The sequence below is a fragment of the Pelodiscus sinensis genome, chromosome 3, assembly GCF_052426305.1.
Source record: "Pelodiscus sinensis isolate ZL-2025 chromosome 3, ASM5242630v1, whole genome shotgun sequence".
NCBI classification, from domain to species: domain Eukaryota; kingdom Metazoa; phylum Chordata; order Testudines; family Trionychidae; genus Pelodiscus; species Pelodiscus sinensis.
Window position 1 is genome coordinate 81,649,125 of NC_143054.1, and position 27,090 is coordinate 81,676,214.

The following is a 27,090-nucleotide window of genomic DNA, read 5'->3' on the forward strand; positions in this document are numbered from 1 at the left end:
CATGTGGCTAGTTGTTACGCCGTTCCCTTCTGCAGTGCAGCACAATTGCCTATTGGTCTGAGCAATTTACAATATACTAGCGTAACAGCGACATAAAAAGAGCCACTTCACAAGTGTTGCAGAAGTCTCACGTATGGGACTCTGTATTAGGGAGCACTTTAAAGATACAGCATTGATAAATTAATTCACTATTCACCTCCTCAAAGATAGGCATGATTTTTCTTCTCCTATCCATTCACACACCAAAACTGCGTCTCTTTCTTTAAAGACACAAACCCCAGCACCGCACGGCGGCCTGGGCTACGTACAAATCTCTATCCGGAGCAGAGCAGACCCCACTGTGTTTTTACAGCTGTGCTTAGTTGTGATTCACGCACCGCGAGCCTGTGTGGGAGCAGCTTCCCCTGTGAGCGGCGCGAACGCAACGATTTCCAGCTCCCCCTGGGCACCAGCCTCCCTGCTCATCCTCGCACCTGCAGACCCCGAGATCCTGCTCTTAGCGCCCCCCGCCCCCGCTCCGGGAGCCTGGAGGGAGCCGCATAGGCGCCGCGGGCTACGGTGACCCTGCGGTCCCCGCCGGCTCCAGACAGGTATCACCCGGCGCAGCTCCCGCGAGGTCCGGGCGGGGGTGGGGGGAGGGACGAGGCCGGCGACGGCGGCAGGTGAGGCGCACGCCGCGGCTGAATCACAAAGCGAGCCCTGTGGCGGGCTGGTCCCCGGGCCTAGCGCCCGCGGGGCCCCGCAGAGGCGGCGAGCGTCCCTTACCTGCCGGGGTGGCGCCGAAGACTCTCACCACAGGCACCTTCTTGGCCGGGGCCTCTCTGAAGCGGGACTGGCCGGGGTCCAGGCCGGGCAGCGGGCTGCCCATATAGTAGTCGGCGGTCACGAGCCTCACTGAGAACATGTTCGCCGCCGTCCACAGCGACCCACGCACTGAGCGAGCGCGGAGCCCACACGGCTCCCCCGCCGCCGCCACCGCCGCGCGCGCAGCCCCCTCCCCGCCGGCCCGCGCGCACACGGACACACGCGCGCACGGAGCAGCCCAAGCTGGCTCTAGAGCCTGGCCGGCCGCGAGCGCCTCATGGGCACAGCAGCCCCTTCCCTCGGCAGCGCGGATGCCTTGGCGGCGGCGGCTCCTCAGCTCCAGCTGTTGTTGCCATGATGATGATGTCACGGACGCAACCACCGGGGGGGGGGGAGATGGGGGCGGGCGGGGGGAATGCGTTTCTCCCCTTCTGCGCTTCAGTACAGGGTGGTATTTTTTCCGCTCCCTGGGCAGTGGAATGGAAGCCGTGCAGGATCGCTTTCTCGACAATCGATCCTAGCGCCTAGGCGAGGCTTCGGAGCGCCGAGTCATGGATCGGGCTGGGGACTCCCGGGCTAGGATTGGGTTAGGTTGGGGCGGGCCGCCATTTTGGAGTCTGAGGCGTCTGGCTGCGGGAAGGTGAGTAGCCGCCCGCTGCTGGGGGAAGGGGAAGTCTCGTGCCGCTGTCACGCACGAGACTGGGGAGGGGGAGCGGGAGTTCTCAGGTAACGTTTCAGCCGTCGCGTGCGCCCCCTTTGGCTGTAACGGTCGCTGCGCGCGGCCCGCAGGCGACGGAATGGGGGAGGGGGGCGAGCACAATTCTCTGCCTATAAAAGGGCGGCGGCGGCGGCGGAACGTGCCGCTGGCGGCAGGGAGGGGCTGTGGTGCGGCTGCTGCACGCTGCAGAGGAGCGACAGGGGCTGGGCTTCGGCGCCGCCCTTGCCGGCTGCAGCATTCCCCGCCCCACTGCCCGCTTCGTGCGCGCCGCCGCCTTTACAGCAGCCCGCTGCAGCCGGGAGAGCGGCGCTCAGGCACCGCGCGATGCGGGGGGACGCTTGGGGGTGGGCTCCCTTTGCCCCGCGCCCCCCTCCCTGGTCCAACCGGGGCCTCTCCTAGGGCGGCGACCAGTCCCAGGGAGCCGTCTTCCTCGGCGGGAGAGAGCAGGAGAGGCTGCTAACCCGCGGGGGGGGGGGGGGGCACCACAGTCGTGAGATTGGCTTAAAAATCACGAGTCTGTTTTCCTTAATGAAGTTAGGGCTCCTGTATCTGCTTTCTGGTTCCTGAGCTAGACATGGGAAGGGTGTTAACGAGCTGGGGGGTTTTAACGTAAATCTCAGCCACAGCCAAATACCACATGAGTAGACAGCCCTCCAGATCAGTGTGCTCTGTAAGCTGTGCACTTGTGTGGCCACTCAGATTTAGATGCTGCCCAGTTGATTGGCAGAGCTAGGTGTTTTGTTTCTACTGGTGATGCACATAAGAAATTATTCCAGATAGGAAAAATCAGAAGGAACACCGGGAAGATCCTTGTGTAAAAAGGGTGTGTTTCATAGACATATTTTTGTCTCGTATATGCTTCGACTGAAAGATAAAGGAATTCTATGAAATCAGATGTAAATACAGTATCTAAACTAAGTGGGCAGTAACTTTTGAAATAGGGGACATTTGGGGATTTCTGAAGTGGTCACAGGCTGCCCTGGAAGGGGTGGTGCCAGGGTACTTCACCAGCCTGATTGACCTGGGGTTGAAGGAGCATGTGAAGTCTTAGCCCCCCCGCCCCACCGCCAGGGGCATACAGTGCTTAGAGAACCACCAGCTTGTTCAGCGCCATGTGCCACTGGCGGGTGAGGAGACTTCACACACTCCACTGTCCCTAGTAGGGATGTAAGTTAAAGTGACTAGTCGTCTACACATCATCTTTCTGTCCCCCCTTCCCCCCCCCCCACACACACTTGCTGCCTCTATCAAAGAGAGGCAGCAAGGTGGGGGGAGTAGGAGCCAGTGCACTGTCTCCGTGGGGGGCAAAGATGTTCCTACTGCTGCACCTCTCCCTTTGAAATGTTCCGGAGCCCTGGCCATTCTGGTACATTTCAAAGGGAGAGGCTTAGCTGGATAGCCAGCACCCTCCTTTCTGATTAATCTTCCATCAACTACTTGATTAAAAAAAATTTAACATCCCTAGTTTCAGGAGTTGCTAGCCCTTTAAATATAGAGATGTAAAATTTCGATTATTTGGCTAGTTGAATAGTCAATGCAATTTGCATTGACTATTCAGTTAGTCAATAAGGATACTTCCGCCTTTGAAGTGTAGCAACAGCCAGCCCCAGGGCTGTTGCTACACTTCAAAGGCAAAAGTGCTGCAGGGAGCATGGGGCCAGCAGGGGACTCCCAACAGTCCCCCACTGGCCCCATGCTCCCCACAGCATTTCAAAGTGGCAGCATCACATGGAGCCCGGGGTCAGCTAGGAACTCCCCCCTCACCCGAGGCTTCATACAGTGCTGCCAATTTGAAGCACCCCCTCTCTTTTCACCCCCCTTGCTGCCTCTCTGATAAAGGCAGCAAGGGGGGAGGAAGCAAGTAGTCGACTAGCCTGTTGACTATTCGATAAGCATTTGCAAATTCTTATTAAAATGATTAGGGGTTTGGAACGGGTCCCATATGAGGAGAGGTTAAAGTGACTGAGACTTTTCAGTTTAGAAAAGAGGAGAGTGAGGAGGGATATGATAGAGGTCTATAAAATCATGAGTGGTGTGGAGAGGGCCGATAAAGAAAAGTTATTTATTAGTTCCTTAAATAGAAGAACTAGAGGACACCAAATGAAATTAATGGGTAGCAGGTTTAAAACTAATAAAAGAAAGTTCTTCACACAGTGTGTAGTCAACCTGTGGAACTCCTTGCCAGAGGAGGCTGTGAAGGCTAGGACTACAATAAAAAAGTTATAAAGAGAAGCTAGATAATTTCATGGAGGTTAGGTCCATAAAAGGCTATTAGCCAGGAGATAAAATGGTGTCCTTGGCCTCTGTTTGTCAGAGGCTGGAGAGAGATGGCAGGAGACAAATCGCTTGATTATTGTCTTCGGTCCACCCTCACCCGGTGCTGGCCACTGTTGGCAGACAGGATACTGGGCTAGAAGGACCTTTGGTCTGACCCAGTACGGCTGTTCTTATGTTCTTATTGGATAGTCGACTGGCCAGTCTAGACACAGCCATGCTGTCCACTGCCACTGAATATGTGTATGTTTTGGTTTTAGATTTAAACTTAAGAGCAGGCTTTTCCCTCCCTCAAGCTGGCACATCTTGGATGGATTTTTTCAGGCTGCTTCTATATTCATTGTCTCAAGGGGATGGATCACTTGATTACCTAGGAGGTGGGAAATCTTTCTTTTCTTGGGCAGGGCATGGGCAGGGCGGGGGAAGAGTTGAACCAGTTTCCAGCTCTTAAGTTTTTTTTTTTTTACCACTAGGTTAATGGTTCCTGCTGCCATTGCCTCTTCTCCCCACTGGCCAATTTTGTGTGGAATTAAGCATGCTTTTAGAACATCCCCTGATCAGACCTTGCAAGCAAAATGGGCATTGCCCAGTCTTTTAAGATGGCTCCCTGTTCACATTCTCCTGTGGATCTCTCTCTCACACCCACCCCCCCACACACACACACACACCTCCTTCCTTCCTCTCCCTGCCCCCCCCCCCCCCCCCAATGCTGCTGCCTCTGTATTAGAGGCAGCAGCATGGAAGGGCAGATGGTAGCAGGTATATGCAGGGAGCCAGCTTCAGAGACTTCTGAGAGACGCAGCAACAATGTGCCTGACCAGTGTTGTACCAGCGAATTTGTTGAACCACGGGAGGTCAGTATTGTCTAGCAGCATTATCAACACTTCCACTTCTTACTGGGCTCTTACAAGCCATTTAGGGATAAATTAGAGCTAAATAATAGCACAGAACACTGAGAGCCAGGTCTTGTGGCTGTAAACAAACTTTATGGGACTGTGGGAAAGTTGGCCATGCCCATGATAAATGGTCATCCAGACCACAGAGGGTAATGAACTAGAGATGTTCAAAGCACATAATATTCATAAAAATATCACCCAAAATGGGGGGGAAAGAACAACTACTATTAAAATGTGGGTGTGTAACAATTTCTCCTTTTATTTAAAAGCTGATTTGGAATGAGGGAACCTGATATATTAAACTAGAGGGAAACAAATTATTATACATTAATGCATATATTTTAAGCCTTGTATAGCATGTATGCATACATTATAGCCAACAGAATAATGACACCAATGTGTAGGGACTGAGTGAGTTAAAATGAGTCCTTGATGAAAAAACTTTGAGTAAGTTAAAGTGATTAAGTGCATGTTATATAGTTGAGACAGGCATCACTGGTGGTAGATGATAGAAGAAAATCTTCAGAATATTAGGCAAGCAAAAAAGACAAGTCAGTAATAATTACATAGCTTTTATCATCTATATTAACAAGTATCAGAGGGAGGCCATATTAAGTCTGTATCTGCAGAATCAATGAGGAGTTCTATGGCATCTTAAACATTGAGGCTGCGTCTACACTGGCGCGATCTTGCGCAAAAGTGGCCGCTCTTATGCAAAAACTTGCTACCTGTCTACACTGTACGCGTGTTCTTGCTCAAGTAAACTGACGTTCTAATGTATGAAATCAGGGCTTCTTGCGCCAGAACTCTGATGCTCCCACTCAGGAATAAGCCCTTTTGCGCAACTGTTCTTGCGCAAGAGGCCAGTGTAGACAGGCAACATGAATTTCTTGCGCAAGAAAACTCTATGGTTAAAATGGCCATCAGAGCTTTCTTGCGCAAGAGAGCATCTACACTGGCATGGATGCTCTTGCGCAAAAGCACATCTCTTGTGCAAAAGCACATGCCAGTGTAGACGCTCTCTTCTGGAAGAGTTTTTGAACAAGAACTCTTCCACAAAAGAGTTCTTGTGCAAGAAGCTACCAGTGTAAACGTAGCCTAACAGATTTATTTGGGCATAAACTTCTGTGGGCAAAAACCCACTTCAATGTATCTGACGAAATGGGTTTTTGCCCATAAAAGTTTATGCCCAAGTAAATCTGTTAGTCGCAGAGGTGAAGGTAAGGAGGTGCACCCCAGTGCACAGCTCTGGCAAGAACTGGCCGAGTTGCAGCAAAAGCCTGCAAGGAGCTATTTAAAAATTTGACAGGGACCTGGGTTGCACTAGGACAGTACCTGTAAGAAATTTAAGTTCCTTTCATTCCTGGTGATTCTGTAAGGTGCCCCACAAATCCTCATTATCTTCTATGTGTGGTTCTTTTTTCCAATCATCTTCCTGTGAAAAGCAACAAGGAGTCCTGTAGCACCTTTATAGACTAACAGATGTATTCAAGCATAAGCTTTTGTGGGCAAAGACCCACTTCGTCAGATGCATGTAGTGGAAGTTTCCAGAGGCAGGTATAAATATGTAGGCAAGAATCAGGCTAGAGATAACGAGGTAAATTAAATCAGGGAGGATGGTGCCCACTTCTAGCAGCTGATCTGGAGGTGTCAACGCCAAAAGAGGAGAAACTGCTTTTGTAATTGACTAGCCATTCACAGTCTCTGTTTAATCCTGAGCTGATGGTGTCAAAGTTGCAGATGAACTGCAGCTCAGCAGTTTCTCTCTGAAGTCTGGTCCTGAAGTATTTTTGCAGATCCAGACTAACACAGCTTCCCCTCTGATACTTCCTGTGAAAAGTGTGACAGGGCTTATGTATATTAATATATATTTTAATTTATATATAGACTGTGTTTATACAATGCAGGCAAAGTCAAAGAATTGTTCCTTTTGTTGGGAGCAGAAAATAGGTATGTGCTAGTCCATCCCAATGTCTTGTTCTCCTGCACAGATGAAAACTTACTCTTTTGCTGGACAGTTTCATTGTGCTTATGGAGTGAAATTGTCAGCTGGTCATAATCCTGGAGCTTTAGTTGATCTTTTAGGTATTCTAGGCCCAGATCATTGAGAATCTTGAAGATAAGAGTTAAAAAGACCTTGCGTTTTTTTTAATAAGGATGTTAAGTATTAGGTAATTGACTAATCGAATAGTCAATTAATTTTTGCATCGACTATTTGATTAGTCAATAGGGTGCCTCCACCTTTGAAGTGTAGCAACAGCTCTAGGGCTGTTGCTACACTTCAAAGGCAAAAGCACCAAAGCCCCCACTGATCCTGGGCTCCACATAGCATTTCAAAGCGGCAGTGCCACACAGACCCCAGGGTCAGCTGTGGACTCCTCCACTGACTCCTGCTCTTTGCAGTGCTGCTGCTTTGAAATGCCATTCAAAGCTGCAGTGCCACACAGAGCATCTGACTCTGGGCTTCGTGCGGCGCTGGCACTTTGAAGTACTCCCCTCTTCAGTCCTTCCCCCTTTGCTGTCTCTATCTGATAGAGGCAGCAAGGGCTGGGGAGAGCAGCAGGTCTAGTAAAGCACCCCTGTTGACCATGGTACTCCTGTCTCAAGGAATAAGGGAGGTCGATGAGAGCCACCCCAGGGGAAATAAATTGATGCAAGGTATGTTGACTTCAGCTATGCAATTCAAGTAATGGAGTTGCGTATCTTGCATTAATTTTCTCTGCCAATGTAGACCTGGACTGAGAGCCAGCAAGGACTGCAGTGAGTGCACAGGATAGAGAGAGGCTATCTGCACTCAGTTCCTCAATCCAGCATCGTAGTGGAAGCCTGGAAGAACAATTACAGGGAAATCCTGTGCATCCCCTGCAACCCTAGAATAGAGCACATTCTATCACTTTGTGAAGATTGTGCATGTACAATCCAGTTGTTCCAAGTGTGGATGTGTTAGAACTTCTCAACAACATAGTCTTAAGAATTGTTTTAACAGGCAAAAACATTATTTTACTATTTTAGTGAATGGCTGAACCATATTATCTGAAGCTATCAGCTTGGGACAGATATCCAACCTGGGAACATTCAACCCAAACAGTTAATATTTGGCAGAATTGTAAGCAATTGATTTGGGGGAGGCGGAGGTCTTATAATGACAAGTATCAAGCACTTTGATTATTGACTCTGCCTATAATTCACATGTATTTGTGTGTAAATTGTTGGTTTTATAATAAAATATGTAATTTACAAAAAACTTGTTTATATGAATCATTATGTTAGCATACATTTTAGACACCACTTTCTTCATACAGCCTGATCTGTTGGAAACATGAGGAATTATCTTACTTGATCTGGTCTGTTCAGTTGTGCCTGTTAGTGGTTTCCTGCACCAGGCAAAGTGAAAGGAACACTGATCAAATCTGTAGACTCCAAAGAGCCATTATGGGTTGAGAATCACTGTTAGAGCAAAATCTCAGAATCACAGAATATTGGATATGGAAAAGACCTAGCCATACATCATTTTCCTTGGGAGAACATCCCAAAGCTTAACAGATTTTTTTCCTGAAATTCAACCTATATTTTTTCCCTTTCATAACTACTCTTACGTATATATCCTTGTACCTCCCTAAATAATTTTTCTTCCTTGGTGTTTAGATCTTTCAAATGTATTTGCAGATCAGCTGAATGTTCTGAAACAGTATTGTGAATCCTCAGTCATCACTCTGCCAAGCTGTACTTACTTAGCTTTCTAATATTTCCCCATGCGTCAGCTGCTCCAGCCTCCAAATAATTTTTGTTAACTTTTATCTGAACTCCTTCCAGTTTGCAGAGGCATTTCTGGTAAAGTGCCCAGAATCTAGTGCAGAATTCCAGGTATGGTCATACCAGAACCATATCCAATGGAACTGTTCCCTTTCTGCTCTGTTACATGGTTCATGTAAATTCTTGTCTATACTTTGATTCAGTGCATCACAAGCAAAGCACTCTAGCCAGCTGTAAATTAAGTGGCTATGAGAACCCTTTTTCCACACGTGAAAGTTTTCATAGTACCCTTTGATCTACTTGCTCTCTTGAAACCTCAGTACAGGTTGAACCTCTGTAGTCCAGCGCACTGGTCTAGGGTTGCCAGATGTCCAGTTTTGAACCAGACAGTCCCAGCCACAGTATTTGAGCTCTGTGGCCGGGAAACACATTGAGAAAATACCAGACATATAAATGTCCAGTATTTTCTAATTAAGTAAGTGTTTTTATTATCATGTTATGACGTGACTTGTGCGAGTATTCTCACTCACTCTCTAGGCCTGTGCTATGCACTACTATGCCGACTCGCTGCATGAGCATGTCTACCAGTCAGGCAGTACGCAACTACTCAGTAGTGCTGAATATTTTCCTTTTATAAACGTACAATTCGCAATAGTATTATCCTTTGTCTAGCTTTCATCTTTCTCATATCTCACAGTGCTATTTTAAGGTTAGGAGTATTTGGCAGCTTGATCAAAAAAGTCCTCACAGTCTAATGTAAAATATACAATGTAATGTAGATTGTTGTCAATAAACTTCCCCTATCATGTATATGTTTTTGGTCAACAATTGTTTATCAAGTGTGTGCAGTATTTTTGTTGAAACCATCTGGCAACCCTACTCTGGTCCCACGTGATTTTAGTTAGCTGGATGTCCACTTCTCATGAATGTGGCCAAGTTTCCCATGATCCCATAAAGTTTGTTTACAGCCACTAGTCTTGGTTCTCAGTGTTCTGTGCGGATATTTAGTTCTGATTTACACTGTAGCCTTCTTACGGAAAAGCCTATGCAAATGAAGTTCGGAATGGAATATCGCCACGCTTCATTTGCATAATTAATGAGCAGTTGCTTTTGCGCAAAAAGGAGCTGTGTAGACTGCTCCTTTTTGCGCAAAAACTCCCTCTTGTGCAAGAGCTGTTCTTCCTCGAGAATGGCTCTTGCATAAGAGTGGTTCTACACAGCTCCTTTTTGCGCAAAAGCCTCTTATGCAAAAGTGGCTGCTCGTTAATTATACAAATGAAGCGTGGCGATATTCCACGCCAAGCTTCATTTGCATAAGCTTTTCCACAAGAAGGCTACAGTGTAGCCGTGGCCTCTATGTCTTGTAAGAACATAGAAAGCAATGGAACTGTTGGTAATGCTGCTAGATAATATTGACCTCCCATGGTCTGACAAATTCTCTGGTTCGGCACTTGTCAGGTCCTGAGAGTGCTGGACTGGAGAGGCTAAACCTGTAGATCAGTGTTTCCCAATTGGAACCCTGGGATTCCGTGGAGCAAAATGAGGGGTTCTGCAAGGAGCCGGCACTCCCCCGCCCCCTCTGAAAAAGAGAGAGAGAGCCGGCTAGCCAGCAGAGACATGGGCGGCGAGTTGTATGGGCTTGTGGTGCCCATGCTCCAGCAATATTTGGAGCTGGAGCAGGTCCCGACCCCTCTCCCCCGCCCGCGCATCCTCCCACCCCGGCCCCAGAGCCTCTCTCCCCCCCATCCTTGTCCCTGCCGTGCACAACCTTCTCTGAGCTCCCCCTTGCTGGCTGCAGCTGCCCTGCACAGCGTGCTCAAACCTGTGGGTGGGGAGACGCCCGGACGTGACGTAACGTCACGGCCCGGGATTTTAAACCTGCTGGGCGCTGTGTTGCACCACATGGCTGAGTTGCGGGTTTGGAGTCCAGGGACAGAGCACAGACTCCAGCCCCACAAAGTAGAAGGCAGAAGGTACGGGAGAAGGAAAGGGAGAAGGAGGGAAGGGGCCTGTGCAGAGGGAAAGGGGAAGGGCTGGGAGAGGAAGGTACTTGTGCGGAGGGGAAGGGGAAGGCACCAAAGGGACAGGGGTAGAGGAGAGACAAATGGCAGGGGGCCAAGTGCAGACAATGAGGAAAAGGGCAGGAGGGGAGAGGTGTCAGTGGGAGGGGGACAGGGTGATTCTGGGAGGGGAGAGGGTAAGGGCATTGGGGGACAGGGGGGTGAGCGGAGGTGCTGGGAGAAGGCTTGAAAGAAGGGATGGGCATGAGGAAGGCCGGGATGGAGCAAGTCATGTGAGAGGGTACAGAGGAATGGGGGCAGAGGGTGGTGAGGGGTGGGCATCAGGGAAAAAGGGAGCAAAGGGGGCAGGAGAAGTGAGGGAAGGGGGAGGCACCAGGAGGGTGCAGGGGTAAGAGAAGGTGCAGGTGCCACGGGATTCTGGGGGTGAAGCAGAAGGGCAGACACCTGCAGGGGAGAGACCACCATCAGAGGAGACACGCAGGGCAGGTTTGTAGAGGGAGGTGTTAGGAGAGGGGATGCGGAGGGGTAGCTCACATGATCAGAGTGGGGCTACTGGAGAAGTGGGCACAGGGAGGAGAGAAGGGCTGGTGGAGGGGGGCAGTTGCAGGAGAGCTGAGGACAGTGAGAAGAGCAGGAGTCAGGACAGCAGAGGAGGGTGAGGAGTGGGGGGGCAGTAGGCATCAGGGGAGCTGATGGAGCAAGGGGAGGAGACATGGCAGCAGAGGGAAAAGGTAGAGGTTTAAAAATATTTATTAATAACTTGGGTGGCACATCCAAACAAGCCACATGAACTCAGTACTGGTGCACAACACAAAATTCATTTTGTTCATGTGAGGGAACTCTTAGGCTATGTCTACACTGGTTGTTTCTTGCGCGAGAACATCTTGCGCAAGAGTTCTTGTGCAAGAACACATCCACACTGCCATGTGCTAGTGTGCTTTTGCACAAGAGCATCTATGGCAATGTGGACGCTCTCTTGCCCAAGAAAGTGCCGATGGCCATTTTAGCCATAGGGCTTTCTTGCACAAGAAATTCATGTTGCCTGTCCACACTGGCCTTTTGCACAAGAATAGTTGCGCAAAAGAGCTTATTCCTGAGTGGGAGCATCGTAGTTCTTGCACAAGATGCCCTGATTTCATACATGAGAATGTCAGTGTACTTGCGCAAGAACACACGGCCAGTGTAGACAGGCAGCACATTTTTGCGCAAGAGCGGCCGCTTTGGTGCAAGATTGTGCCAGTGTAGACACAGCCAAGGGGAGGGAGGAAGGCAGAGGCAGGGAATCAGCACTGGCTCAGCATGTCTGCATGGTTTGGGGGAAGGTGCAGGGAAATTGAGCTCAGCTAGGTTGCAGAGTGGGGAGGTCTGGGGGTGTGTGGGGGGGGAGGGGGGGTGCTCAGAGCTCAGTTTGGCTGCAGGAGGAGGGAGGTGCCGGGAACCAGGGCTAGACTCATGGGGAGGGAGAGGCAGGGAATCGGTGCTTGGCTCAGCAGTTTTGTGAGGCTTGGGGGAGGTGCAGGGAAATGGGGCTCAGCTGTGCTGTGGGGAAGGCATGCAGGGAACCAGTGCAGGTCTCAGCTGGGCTGAGGTGGATGGGGGAGGGCATACAGAACAGACGGGCAGCTCAGCTGGGCTGTGAGGGGCTGCAGGGAACTGGTGCTGCACTCCCTTGGATTGTGGGGGATGGTTTTGGGGGAAGTGCAGGGAACCAGCAGAGGTGGGCAGCTCAATTGGGTTGCAGGGGATAGAGGTGCAAAGAAGCCTAGTGGGGAAGGGGAATCAGGAGCCCTGAAATGACCTCCCCTAGTCCAGAAATTCCTCATCTGGGACCAGTCAGGTCCAGAGGATGCCAGATCAGGGAGGTCCAACTCCTACCCAAGTCCCCTATTTGCACCCTCCCTCGTAGCCAGACACCCTACCCCCAGTCTGCTCCTGCTCCCTCCCCCTGGCCAGACACCGTACATCCTGCCTGCTTTTGCACCCTACCTACCACCCAGACCTTGACCCCTTCCGCCCCCCACCTCCTTCCCAGATCCTGCACCCCATCCCTATCCCGCTCCTTGGCAACCCTTCCATCCACCCTGGCACCTAGCACCGCTCTGGCCCCAGCATCTTGCCTCACACCCCAGGACTCAGCACCACCCTGGCCCTGGCCCCAGCACCCTTCCATCCACGCTAGCACCCAGCAGCACCCTGTTCCTTGTCCCAGCACCCTGCCAGTCTCCCTAGTGCCCAGCAGGACCATGTCCCTGACCCCAGCACCCTGCCACCTGCCTGCCCTAGCACCTTGCCCCAGCACCCCACCACCCGAGCCAGCATCCTTCCACCCAGCAGCACCCTCTCCCCAGCCCCAGCACCCACTAGCACTCTGTCCCCTACCTCCACCAGAACATTTGGAACCACCTTAGTGAGGCTTGGGGGTTTTTGGAGGAGGTTTTTTTTTTGGTTTTTGCATCTCACTTGTGTGGCCCCAACTGACTTTTCTGTGGGTCAGTGACCTTTGACTCAAAACAGGTTCCTCACCCCTCTCATATATAAAGACAATGCTAAAACCTTTTGAGTTTGACATAATATTTTATTTAAAAATGAAGCCAGGCCAACAAGCCCCCATTTCACTGCAGCATCATAACACTCCTGCACCATCTGACCCCAAATCTGAGCCTATCATACACTGGAACCCCCTGTTCTGAGCCTCTTACATCCCCAAACTCCTGCATCCCCACATTCTCAGTCTTCTGCCACAACATTCCTCCACCATCCACACATCACAAATCTGTGTCCTGAGCCCATCATACTCACAACCTTCTTGCCCTGGGTCCCTCACATATCCAGCCCAAACTCCTGCACCCTCACATCCACAAGCCCTGGCTTGCTCAGCACCCCAACCTTCCACCTGAGCCCAACACTCCCCAGCTTAGAGCCTCCTCCCTGAGCCAACAGCCCCTTCTCCTGCATCCAAATTTCCTTCCAGACCTTGTACAGGAAGTCCCCGGGTTACATCAATCCGATTTACGTCGGATCCCTAGTTACGAACGGGGGGGAGGGGACGCAGCTAGTGGGGGGTGCCTCCCACACTGTCGCCGCCTCTGGTGGCGCGGGGGCGCTTCCCCCCAGCAGACCACGGAGACGCGGAGCTAGCGCCCCCGCCCCCCAGCAGACCAGGGAGATGCGGAGCAGCTTTTCTCGCCGCAGAGGATGCAGGCGGCGGGACCGCCAAGACGTGCCGCGGTCCCGCCGCCCGCGTCCTCCGCGGCAAGAAAAGCCGCTCCGCGTCTCCCTGGTCTGCTGGGGGGAAGCTCCCCCCGTGCCGCCGGAGGTGGCAACAGTGGGAGAGGCACCCCGCACTAGCTGTGCCCCGGCGGTGGCATTTCCATTCAGGTGGCGCTAAGGGAGCCCGGCGCGCCCGGTGCATTGTGGGACTGGGCTGGGAGTCCCGTTCGTGGGAGGAGGCAGAGGGAGGGCGAGGAGCGAGCCGGTAAGAGGGAGACCTGGAGGGGGAGGGCAGGCGGGGAGATTAAAGGGGAATCCGCCTCCGCCGTTAAACACCCGGCCCTGCGCCAGGCTGCGGCCTCCGGGCGCTGCAGTGGCCAGTCGTGGCGCATGGGGCACACTTGACCCCAACCCCAGAGCCCAGCTGCGAGGGGGGCGGGGGAAGGGGATGCGAAGCGCTGCTGGGGCTGCTTTAAAAAACTCCCCGCGCCGAGGCCGGCAGGCGACGGGTTAAATTTTTCACCCGCCGACATTTTTGTTGCCGCTGGGGCCCCGCGCCGTAGAGTCCCCTGGCCGGGGAGCCTGCTGCATGCCACTCGTGGGGAACATTCCACCCCTTTCCCGCCCTCCCCGGGGCTGCGGCGGCGGCAATGGGGGGCGGCTGCGGCGCTTCGCCTCCAAAGGCTGCCCCAGCACCTCTGCTTGCAGCGAAGGGTTAACTCTGCTCCTGCTGACATTTTACCTGTTCCCCCCCCTTCCTCCGCGCTTTTCATGCTAATAATTTCGTGTGTAAGGGAGATCGTCCGTGCCCCCCACCCCTGCTTCTGCACAGCTCCGTGGAGGAGCCTCTGGGGGTGGGGTGGGGTGTTGGAAGGGGATTGCTGTGTTCATGGCTCTTTCCTGTTCACCGCCAGCCGGGCTCCCTCACGGCTGCACAAAGAGCAGCAGTAGAGGCCCTTGCTTGCCTTTAAAGGCAGCAGCTTGAAATTTAAGGTGTCCCAGAGCCATGTCTATCCGCAGCCCTCAGCGCTACACTCAATGGAGAAATGCTCGTTGCAGTTTTTCACCCTGTAGATATCCCTCACTTGTGTTGCTATTCCCTGTCCTTGGGTTTATTTTGGGTAGGTACCTGGTCCTGTTCCGAGACTCGCTGCCTGACAGGCGGTTCAGCCAACGCTGCCCCGAGCGCCGCAGGGGAAGTGCCCCCCGTGCCGCGGGAGGTGGCAACAGTGAGGGAGGCACCCCGCCCTGCCAGCTTTGGGTCCATTGGCCCCGCGGACGCCCCTGGACAGCTTCAACACCCCCCCCCCCCCCCCCGTCGGCAGGAAGGAGGGTCTTGAGAATAAAGCTTGAGAATAAAGGACTGAGGGAAGTGAGGTGTGGGAGAATAAAATTGAGCTCTGGAGAAATGTTTGGCTAGAGTTTCCCCTACAATATGTACCAGTTCCAACTTACATACAAATTCAACTTAAGAACAAACCTACAGTCCCTATCTTGTACGTAACCCGGGGACTGCCTGTACTTCTCACCCCTTCCCACACCCAAATCCCTCATTCCCACCTCACAGCTCCTGTCTCAACCTAGTGAGAGTGTATAAGGGCTGGGGCTAGCAAGTGATGGAGAGGAGGGGAACAGAGCGGATGAGGACTCATGGAAGGGAAGTGGGAGTCTTAGGGAAGGAATGTGATTTTCATGAATTGGTGGGTCTCTCTCTCCTTGGTGGGTCGCTTCTCCTCCCCCCCCCCCTTTTTTTGTTTTTGCTTGACAAACCTAGGCGTTTCTTGAAATTCTGAAAAGCTGAAAAGGGTTCCTTGGCCAAATAACATTGGGAAACACTGCTATAGATCAAAGCGCACTATGGAACTTTTAGTTACAGCAGGCTAAAATCACTGTATAGACAAGCCCTGACTATGCAGCTGAAAATTGCGTTGGCCTTTTTGGTGACACCACTTTTTAAACTTATATGTAATTTGCTGTTCATTATTATCCTTAGGATGTTTTCAACATTTTGGCTTTGGGATTAATCCCTTTCACTGAATATTAGTGTTACAAATTATTTTACTGCATTTTACTGAGCTGAATCTCATGTTTTCTGTCTGTTTTTAACAACTCTTTGATATTTTGTACTATATTACTATTTTCAGTGGTGTCTGCGCCATAACTTCTTCCAGACCAATAACGAAGATGGCAGATGAAACGAGGCTTCACACCAATGCCTGTAGCATTCCACAAATAGCTACAAGGTTGTATATCATTATTCTTGTCTATTGTCCTTCAATCACCTTTCATTTTACATTAATTAGCCAATTTGAATGATCACAATAAAGTTTCATGACATATAATATCTACATTTCTTTTAACCATGCATTTTATAATTTTTTTTAAAAGCAAGTTCATATGATAAGATCGGTTTGTAAACCCAAATTGCTAACTATCTAGGATTCTGTTATCTTCTACGGTCAAAATATTCATACATGGCTAACCTAAAGAAGCTAGGTCAAGTTTAGGTGCTTAAGTTAGTGGCCTTATCTGTGTGTCTAAAAAAGAGATTTAGCTAAGCTTTGATTCCTGGGTCTGAAAATGTTGTTTAGATGTTCATCGTTTCCATTCTTTTTTTTAAGAATTTAAATTAGACAAAAGATATTTGGAGCATGGATCATACCTTCATTTTTGCTTGTATAGAAACAAACTCAGTGGGTTATTGATAGGATCCTATCAATTTCACCGTCGTGAAAAATGTGTCATGGACCGTGAAGTAAGCCCTTCCCCATGAAATCTGATGTCTTCTTTTTCCTAAGAGTGCCCCATCAAGGTGGTCTTCCTAACTCCCTTAAATTGCAGCAAGGGAGGTTTAGATTGGACATTAGAAAAAAACTTTGTCAGAGTGGTTAGACACTGGAATAAATTGCCTTGGGAGATTGTGGAATCTCCTTCTCTGGAGATATTTAAGAACAGGTTGGTTAGGCATCTGTCAGGGATGATCTAGGCTGTGAGCAGGGTTCTGGAATTGATGATCTCTTGAGGTCCCTTCCAGTTCTAGCATTCTATGATTCTCTGAGCTCTGGACTGGGAGGGGGAGGGACAGGACTTGGCCCTCTCCCTGCAAATTGCTTTGGATCCTGCCCTTTACTGCAGGATGCTGTCTGGAACTGGGCAGCAGCCTGAGGTTCCTGCAGTTCATGGAGACTTGTGGAATTGGATCATATCTTCCCTGTGCTGCTGGGAGCGCCCCATCAAAGGGGGCTTCCTAGCTTTGACTACGCAGTGAAGTACAGGACTTATCTATCTCCTGCATAGCTATTTGGGGTGACGAGAGACCAGATTGATTCACCTCCAGGTGTCTCCCCCTGCTGCAGGAAGCTGTCTGGGACTAGGCAGTTGAGTGTGGGGCAGAGGTTGCAGAGCTTTCTGCCACTGTGCAAAGAGAGTAAATATTGCTCCTCCCAAGCAAATCAAGACTACTAGTGAGAAGCCCGAAGCTGGAGTGCTCCCAGCAGCACTGGAGAGATCAGACCCACTTTCACTTTTAGAACCACCTGCGGTTTCAGGAAGCTTCAGTTCTTCTTTGAGTGGTGTCCCTGTGGGTGCTTCACTGTTGGTGTCGGGTCGTCCTGGCGCTGCAGCTCAGAGTTTTCATGAGCAATAGTCAGCTAGACCATGCATGCGTAGCACTTGTTTTGGGCCATTCACGCCCTTTTGATCTCTCATGTGGTCCAGCTCTCGCCAGTTCCTTCTTCGTTGCCCACGGTTGCAGACAGAATGAGCTCGCTCTCCTCACAGAATCCTGTCAGGAGTTAGGAAAATCTAAATTAGCGTTACAGTTAACATAATTAGAATAGTTTGTTAGATAATAGGTAGCTGTTTTCTCTTTTCAAAACAAAGATTCTCTAATATTAGTTGTTAGTTAGCAGTTATGCCGGGTTCCCCTGGCTTTAAGAAGTGCTCCAGAAGCTGAGACTCAATGTCTGCTTTGGATGGCCATGCCGAATGTATTAAGTGCCTCAACAAGGCACACGTGCATCCATTGTGCCAAACTCACTGAGAGCGCATAAGAACAGAGAAATGAGGTTCAAAAGGATCCTTTTTGACAAGGAATTACAACCAACAGAGTTATCACAGCCTCTCTCAACTAATCAGTCTCCTAGGACTGAGAAAAGGAAAGCCGTTTCACCACAACCGGCTCCAAAAAAGAGCGACACCGGTTGGTTCACTAAAGTCAGCCATTTCAGCCAGAGTAAGTGTAGGAGACAAACTTGGCACATCTGATACCATCATATCGAGGCATAAATCGGCCTCAGAACCAAAATCTCAGGAAAAACCCTCATCGGTGCTGCTAGTGTTTGTAACAGTCCGTAGCTCAGCACCGCCGGCGACCATATCAAGCACGACGGTACCACCAACACCATCTATACCGATGTGAGCATGTGTGCCAGTAACAACATCGGCACCAGCCACATCAGCACCAGACACATCACCCCTTTCAAAATCAACATGGCCAGCATCGGCACCTTATGCACCATCGAGCCCACTCACATCGAGAAAAGCAACCCAGAAGTCAGATCCCCCCATGCAGCTGAATTCGGAACCGTTGACTTTTTCTCCAGCACCGTCCTCACCGCCACGCTCTGCACATTCATCCTCCTCATCCCTCTTCAGGGACTCCCCCCTCACAAAGATCTACTCATGCAAGAGGTACAACGCCTACTCGACCTGGGAGCGGTAGAGATTGTACCCAAAGACTTCCAGGGCAAGGGGTTTTATTCATATTATTTTCTCACCCCAAAGAAAAGGGGAAGATGGAGGCCTATCTTAGAGCTCTGCAGACTGAGCCACTATCTCCGAAAACAGCGGTTCAAAATGGTTACCCTAGTGTCATTAATACCAGCACTAGAAAAGGGAGACTGGTTTGCAGCCTTCGACCTCCAGGATGCCTATTTTCATATAACTATTCACCCTGCACACAGACAATTCCTGTGCTTCATGAGGGGAACAGATCATTATCAATAGCACATGCTATCATTTGACCTTTCTTCTGCATCCAGAGTATTTTCGAAGACTCTAGCTGTTGTTGCAGCATATCTGCACAGGCAGGCAGTCGTTATTTTTCCTTATCTGGACGATTGTTTGGTGAAAGGCCCATCAGAGGCAGAGACACAACGAATGATGGCAACAACCAGATAAACATTCGAACTCCTGGGCCTCATACTCAATATACAAAAGTCTACTCTTCTGCCGACAGTCTCTAGAGTTTATAGGTGCTCAGCTGGATTCGGTAGCAGCAAGAGCATACCTACCATTGCAAAGGTTTGACACAATCCAAGATCTCGTGACTACTCTCACCATCAGCCCCACAGTTCCAATACTCACATGCCTTAAACTGATGGGTCATACGGCTGCTACAACCCACATGGTCAATTATACACGCTTGCACTTTCGTTGTCTTCAGCATTGGATTGCTTCTGTTTACACCCATCAAAAATGACAGGTACACAAGCTTGTATCCCTTCCACCACATGTGGTACGATCCCTCACGTGGTGGACCAAACCACACAGCCTTCTAGTGGGCAGGCCGGACCACCGGGATCAACCCTCTGTTCACATAACTACCGATGCGTCACTCATTGGATGGGAAGCCCACATGAATACCTTGTCAATTCAAAGCCAATGGACCACTCGAAAGACCATTTTTCACATCCATTTATTGGAGCTCATAGTTGTGTTCAGTGCATGCAAGCATTTTGCGATATACATTCAAGGCAAGACTGTCAGAATATTGACCGACAACATAACAACAATGTACTATATAAACCGGCAAGGGGACACTCCATCCCATACTCTATGTGCTCTATGTGCCAAAGCAGTTCGGTTATGGAACTGTTGCATACAGAACAAAGTCACCCTTGTAGTCTCATACTTACCAGCAGTAAACAACATAGCAGCTCTCAGCAGACACTTCACCCTGGACCACGAATGGGAGCTGCATCCTCAGATTTTCCAATCCATCTTTCAGTGATGGGGCTTCCCAGAGATGGATCTGTTTGCTTCCTACAAAAACAAGAAATGTCATTGTTACTATTCAAGAGCGGGCATTGGCCTGGAATCTCTAGAAGATGTCCTTCTCTTCACTTGGGAAGGTTCTGTCTTGTATGCATTCCTCCTACTCCACTCATTCCCGAAGTGCTGGAGAAGATCCGCACAGACAAAGCCACAGTGATCCTCATAGCACCTTTATGGCCATGGCAGATATGGTTTCCTTGCCTGTATTGGATGTCTCCTCTGCCTCCCTACCACCTGCCGATTCAGCACAGTCTCTTGACTCAGAACACAAGAACCTTATTCCACCCACAACCACATGTCCTATGCCTAACAGCATGGCTCCTTGTTGGTTCTACCAGGCAGAACTACAATGATTATGACTAAGTAGAAGAGGGTATGTCTACACTACAAAGTTAATTCGAACTAACGTCCGTTAGTTCAAATTAACTTTGATAGGCGCTACACTAGCGCTCCGCTAGTTCGAACTTAATTTGAACTAGCGGAGCGCTTAGTTCGAACTAGGTAAACCTCATTGTACGAGGACTAAGCCTAGTTCAGACTTACTAGTTCGAATTAAGGGCTGTGTAGCCCCTTAATTCGAACTAGTGGGAGGCTAGTCCTCCCCAGCTTTCCCTGGTGGCCACTCTGGCCAACACCAGGGAAACTCTATTGCCCCCGTCCCGGCCCCGGACCCCTTAAAGGGGCACGGGCTGGCTACGGTGCCCGTGCCAGGTGCAAGCCTGCCAGCACCCAGCCAGCAGACCCTGCACCTGGTATGGCTCAAGCCAGCCACCTGATGCACCTCAGCCCTCCCCCTCTTCCCGGGACCAGGCTGGCGGTTCCCGGGAGCTTGCCCAGGACCGCAAGAGGCGGGCACCCGCCTGGTCCAGTGCAGACATCGTGGACCTCGTCCACGACCTCCGCACTAGGCACAGGAAAGGCTAGGCTGTCTAGGGCCGGAGAGCTGCCAGCCTGGCCACCCAGGAGCGGGTTTGCATGAAAATCAAGGTGGTCAACTGAGACCCCCCCAACCCTGAGCTCTGAGCTTAGAATGGCCGTACTGGGTCAGACCAAAGGTCCATCTAGCCCAGTAGCCTGTCTGCCGACAGCGGCCAACCCTAGGGACCCTGGAGGGGATGGACCAAAGACAGTGACCAAGCCATTTGTCTCGTGCCATCCCTCTCCAGCCTTCCACAAACTTCGGGCAGGGACACCACTCCTACCCCCTGGCTAATACCACTCCATGGACCCAACCTCCATGAATTGATCTCACTTCTCTTTAAACTCTGTTCTAGTTCTAGTCTTCACAGCCTCCTGCAGCAAGGAGTTCCACAAGTTGACTATTTGCTTTGTGAAGAAGAACTTTCTGTTGTTAGTTTGAAGCCTGGTACCCATTCCTTTCCTTTGGTGTCCTCTAGTCCTTCTATTATGGGAACTAATGAAGAACTTTTCTATATGCACCCTCTCCACCCCACTCGTGCTTTTATAGACCTCTATCATATCCCCCCTCCATATCCTCTTTTCTAAGCTGAAAAGTCCCAGTCTCTTTAGCCTCTCTTCATATGGGACCTGTTCCCAACCCCTAATCATTGTAGTTGCCCTCCCCTCTCCCACCCTCTCTCTTCCCCTCTCCCACCTCCTTTTCCCAGTCTCCCCCAGTTTTGTTCAATAAAGAGAGATTCTATTTTTGAACACAATTGTCCTTTATTTTGTACATCAGGAAGGGGGGCTAGGGAGGGATAAGTGGAAGGAGGTGAGGGAGGAATGGGGTACAAGCCCCCGATGGGAAGGACTGGGCTGGCTCTGCGGGCTTCTGGGGGTGGAACCTCTCCTGCAGCCCCCCCAATTGCCCCTTCTCCCCATATGGCAGCCTGCGGCAAGTGCAGCCGGTCTGATGGCCGAGTGCTGTGATGTGCCCAGTGTGGGTACTCCGGGCAATCCAAGCCAGGACTGCTTTGCAAGCGGGGCACCCCTGAGAACTGTCTGTCCGGGGTGGGAGTCGGGTCCCTTTAAGCACAGCCCTCGGCTAGCCTGAGACAGCAGCTCCACGCTCTAAGTCCTCATCTGATGCCCTGCCGGCACTGCTTCCAGCCATCCTTAACCCCGGTTCAGGGTCCACTCTGTATGGACATGCTAGTTCGAATTAGCAAAACGCTAATTTGAACTAGTTTTTTAGTCTGGATGCGTTAGTTCGAATTAGCTTAGTTCGAATTAACTAATTTGAACTAAGTTAGTTCGAATTAGCGCTGTAGTGTAGACGTACCCAGAGGTCCTATTACACAGTAGGAAACAGTCTACCTGATCCACTTACCTACAGAAATAGTGTAGGTTCCTTTCCTGGTGTTCTAACCAAAATCTAGACCCAAGAACAGTATCCTTACAAAAAATCCTAGACTGCATCCTGTCACTTAAGGACTCTGGATTGGCCCTTGCATCAATAAAAGTGCATTTGCCTGGCATTACTTCCTTCCATCAACCGATAGAAGGATTTTCATTTGTCGCACATCCCATTACAAGAAGGTTCATAAAAGGTCTTGTCAACATGTATCCACCATGCAGACCACCACCACGACAGTAAAGTTTAGAAATAGTGCTGGACAGTCTTACCCATGCCCCCTTTGAACTCTTAGCCACCTGTTCACTTTTGATGTCACAAAGGTAGTCTTCCTATTGGTGATTATTTCTGCCCACAGAGTGAGTGAGTTGGCAGTCCTATTGGCAATTCTGCCATATACCATTTTCAACAGAGATAATGTGGTACTATGTTCTCATCTTTCCTTCATTCCTAAAGTATGTTCCGACTTTCACCTAAATGAACCAATTGTACTTTCTACCCTAGATCACACCAAACGACAAGAGATGCGATGTTTCATTTGCTAGACCCTTGCAGGGACCTTGCATTTTACATAGAACTCAGTCTTTTCGTAAATCAGATCATTTATTCATTTCCACAACCAAACATACTGAAAGGCAACCTCTATCATTGCAATGAATTTCCAAACTTATAGTTTCATGCATCACACAAACTATGTGTTATGCCCTATGGAATGAACCACTGCCTCAGGCATTAAGAGCGTACTCGACAAGAGCAATGACAACATCTACAGCCTTTCTCCGTGGGGTTCCACTTAATGACATAAGCAGGGTGGCTACATGGCCCACCAACGACACGTTTATGAAACACTGCGCTATATACAAGCTCAAGCAAAAGATACCAGTGTGTCCTCCACAGTCTTATTGACAGTAGTTAAACCGTGAATCTGAGGCTGATCTTCCACTACTCTTGACTACTGCTACATACTCGCCAACAGTGGAGCACCCACGGGGACACTACTCGAAGAAGAAGTTACTCACCTTGGTGCAGTAATGACAGTTCTTCAAGATGTGTCCCCCCCAGGTGCTTCACTACCCACCCTGCTCCAGATTCTACCATTATATCTATCAGATACTGGGGTGGATTCGAGGAACTGGCGAGAGCTGGACCGCGTGAGAGATCAAAAGGGCACAAACGGCCCAAAGCACGTGCTACACATGCTCACGAAAACTCCAAGCTGTGGCACCGGTATGACCCGACACTAACAGTGGAACACCCATGGGGACACACATCTCGAAGAATCGTCATTACTGCACCAAAGTGAGTAACATTCTCTTATTGTATCCAGAATGCAACTCTGAAGGCAGTACAGAAGTGAGGGTGACAATCCCATGACCTCCCTACAGCAGGTTTGCAACATGCCATGCCCCTTTCGTCCCCCCGCCCCCAACACATAATCTCCTTTAGAGTCAGGACTCCACAATAAATACTATGAAATTTCTGGTTTAAACAGCTGAAAACATAAAATTTACCAATTTTCAAAGCCTATGGCAGTGAAATTGACCATAATGGACCATGAATTTGGTAGGGCCCTAGTTATTGATCCTCTAAGGGGCCTTTGGATGTTACCACAATAGAAATAATAATAATTGGCAATACAAGTTATCCTTATCTCTTTTGAACATAGGTACCACATTTGTTTATCATTTTATAGTACCTCCTTAGCTCTTCTTGAGTTTTTCCAAACTAATAACCTGCTAGAGAGTGACAATGATTGTTTAGTGAAATATCTTTGAGACGGTAAGGGTACATATACAGTGCAAAAGCAAAAAACCCAAACCCTCACTGCAGTAAATCTCAGAGCCTGGGTCTACAGACTCCACTACAGAAATGCCTCATTTTGAAAGATCCTGTACAAAGATCTGTCGAAAATGTCCCATCTAAACTGCCGGGTTTGTTTGTTTTTTTCTTTTCGAAAAGCCCTGTTTTGGAACAAAGCAGCGACCACCATTATGCAAATGAAGCATGGGATATTTAAATCCCGGCTTCATTTGCATTTTCAATACATCTAATTTACATCCCTCTGCCGACAGCTTAAAAGCTGGTTCACCCCAGGGCTCTTGCTACATTTCAAAAGCAGAAGTGCTGCGGGGAGCCTGGGGACAGTTGGGGACCTCACTGGCCCCATGCTCCCAGTGGCACTTTGCTTTTGAAATGTACAAGAGCCCTCTCTGGGCTCTTGTACATTTCAAAAGCAGGGAGCACAGGCCAGCAGGGGACTGCTTGAGTGCCCCACTAGCTGTGCTCCCTGTGGTGCTTCCGCTTTTGAAATGTAGCAAGAGCTGTCAGGGCTCCTGCTACATTTCAAAGGTGTAGGCACCCTTATAGACTAATCGAATAGTCAATGCAAATTACATAGACTATTCAGTTATTGATTCATCTAAATTTAACATCCTTGCAATGCAACATTAATAAAAAATCTCATTCTTTGCAAACACCTATCTTGGAAGGTATAAATAGTTGTAGAGTGGAAAAGAAGGTATGTTGGATGGAGCTTGGCAGCTGTTCCGAGCTGTAAAAAGAGAATGTTGTCTAGCAGTTGTAGCAGCAGATATTGTAATCAAGCGCACACAGTAAACATTGATTCTGAAAGCAGTACAATTAAGTGAAGCTTTATCTGTTACATTGTTCTTCTCCCATTTCTGTCTTTAGCGACCTTGTGCATCCTCTCAGTTATCTTATTGGCAAAAAAGATTATATATAGATACAGCTTTCAGAATTATACTACTGGTACTCATCCACAGGCAAGAATAGGGAAGGGCTGTACTGTAATATAAAAGTTAGAAATAGCTTCTTAACTGGTTCCCAGAGTAAAGGGAGCTTTCCAAGAAGTGATCACATTCTCACACTCAGGCAACTTTGAACACATTCTTTATCTTTAAAAGGAAACAGAACAGAATCTGTCAGTAAATCAAATGAAGTCTTGGTCTTGTCTGCTGTAACCTTGTTGTGCAAAAACATATTGTTGTGAAATCAGGCATTAGGTGTGGACATTTGAAACAGGAACTGTCATGGCAGAAACCGTTTCTGTGTTTAGAGAATAATGGGTAAACGACCATATGTTTTATAAGATAAGACAATACCTTTCCCACACTTCGTGTTTTTTCTTTATTATTCTCTAAAGACAGCTGCTGTGGTGACTGTTCTTTGGAGGCTTTACATACATCGCAATAGGCAGATCATGTTTCATTTATTGTGTACAGTAATATCCTCTCCTATAATCACTGCACACTTTCTTTGTGTTTACTTTATTTATAAAAATAGAGATTATGTATCTTGCCAAAAAATTCCCATCTCAATTTAATTATTGTTTGTGTGCAATTAAATATCTAAATAGTAAATGTTCCTGCTGCAACTTTGTAGAACTTCTAGTATCCGTTTCCATGACTAGTAAACAAAGCTATCCATCACCTCTGCCAAAACTGTGATTTGGTCAGTTCCCTAATTCCAACTTCCTCTCCCTTCCACAGAATTGTTATCTGCATAGAAAAACTCAGAAACAGATGGGTTCATTTTTAGTAATATATATTTTAGAAATCAATTTAAACAAGATAGGCTATTTCAGAGGAACATTCTAAACAATCCATGTTTCCCAGTTTCAGGGTCGTATATAGAGGCCTTATGTGGATTTAGCTTTCAGTAACAAGCTATTAATTTTTTATGTTAAATGGTTTATTTAAGAAATAATTTCCACCCAACTGAGAAAGGAAATAGCAGTAACTGTTAAAATACCAGTAAGGGCACCATCTGGTAGTAACCTTTTTTCTTAAATTCTGATAGGGTGGGGGACAATTAAGGGGTACAGAGAGGGCACAGCAACTCAGTAAACTTAGTACTTTTTGTCCAACTAGTGTTATAAAGTTCTCCATGCAAAATGTTAACTAAAATAAATTGTTGGTTAGTTTTGTCCTATTTGATTTTAATGTATAATATACACAAAATAACTTGTTAAAGAATTTTATCAAGGTTGCAAAGTCAAGCATTCAAGTTACAAAATACAGGTTGAATCTAATTTGGCACCCTTTATTGAACCATGGGAAACTTGGCCAAATCCATGAAGAGTGGGCGTCTAGCTAACTAAAATCATGCCAGACCATAGTTCTGGACTAAAGAGATTCATCTTGTACCAGAATTAAGTTTTGTGTAACCATGATTTGGCCCCCTTATGCATATACATTATGACACATTATATGATCACATACAGGTTGAACCTCTCTAGTCCGACAACATCTGTGGTTCCATACAATTTTAATTAGCAGAATGTCCACTTATCATAGGTGTGGCCACAGTCTTATAAAGTTTCTTTAAAGCCATCAATCCTGGTTCTCAGTGTTCTGTGCTGTTATTTAAATCTAATTTACCCCTAAATGTCTTCTAAGAGGCCAGTACACAGTGGAAATGTTGGGAACACTGCTAGACAATATTGACCTCTCATGGTTTGGCAAATTCTCTGGTTTGGCACTGGTCAGGTCCTGAGGGTGCCGGACTAGAAAGTTTCACCCTGTACCATTTTTTCCACAGGACCTACTACCTTCTTCAGTTCACAGAACAGACAGTGCTCTCTTAGGCCAGATCTACACTAAAGGGGAAGGCCGACGTTACATAGCTGGAGTTGACGTATCTTAAATCGTTTTTTCGCACTCTCTATACAGCGGGAGGGCGACAGAAGCAACTACTCCCTTTGACTTCCCTTACTCTTCATGAGAAGCCATACGAGTGCTGACAGGGGAGCCCTCTCTGTTTGAATTACCAGGTCTTCACTAGACCTGCTAAATTAAATGCTGGAAGATCACTGGGGCAGTATCAATCTTCTGTGTAGTGTAGACATGGCCTGCCTTACTTACAATATTTTGTTTTCTCCTAATTGTTCACTGTGGTAATTTCTTCATAGGTCTGTTTATGGCCCACATCATTTTAGTATCTGAGTGTTTCACAGATATTTAATTAATCTTCACAACACTACTCTGAGGTGAGGGGGTATTATTAACCACACTTTAAATGGGG

The 27,090-nt window shown here is 48.6% G+C and overlaps 1 protein-coding gene and 1 long non-coding RNA gene across 4 annotated transcripts in view; one reads left to right on the forward strand and one right to left on the reverse strand.

The window, feature by feature from the left end:
* REV3L (REV3 like, DNA directed polymerase zeta catalytic subunit) overlaps nt 1–1,202 on the reverse strand; it is a 222,329-nt gene extending 221,127 nt beyond the window's left edge. The window contains exon 1 of the mRNA XM_075923987.2: nt 766–1,202. Coding sequence (XP_075780102.1) covers nt 766–904 — 139 coding nt within the window. The 5' untranslated portion in view covers nt 905–1,202. The remainder of the gene's footprint in view (nt 1–765) is intronic.
* A 32-nt stretch (nt 1,203–1,234) lies between these two features.
* The window catches only part of LOC142827854 (uncharacterized), a 45,121-nt gene continuing 19,265 nt past the window's right edge, over nt 1,235–27,090 (forward strand). Inside the window, exons 1-4 of one of the 3 annotated variants that reach the window (XR_012902629.2) lie at nt 1,235–1,444; nt 4,057–4,173; nt 4,270–4,650; nt 15,821–15,919. This is a non-coding gene — a long non-coding RNA (uncharacterized LOC142827854). Of the gene's footprint in view, nt 1,445–3,249; nt 4,174–4,269; nt 4,651–15,820; nt 15,920–27,090 lie in introns of those variants that run through there. The other 2 variants (XR_012902628.2, XR_012902626.2) reach the window with 2 other exon arrangements.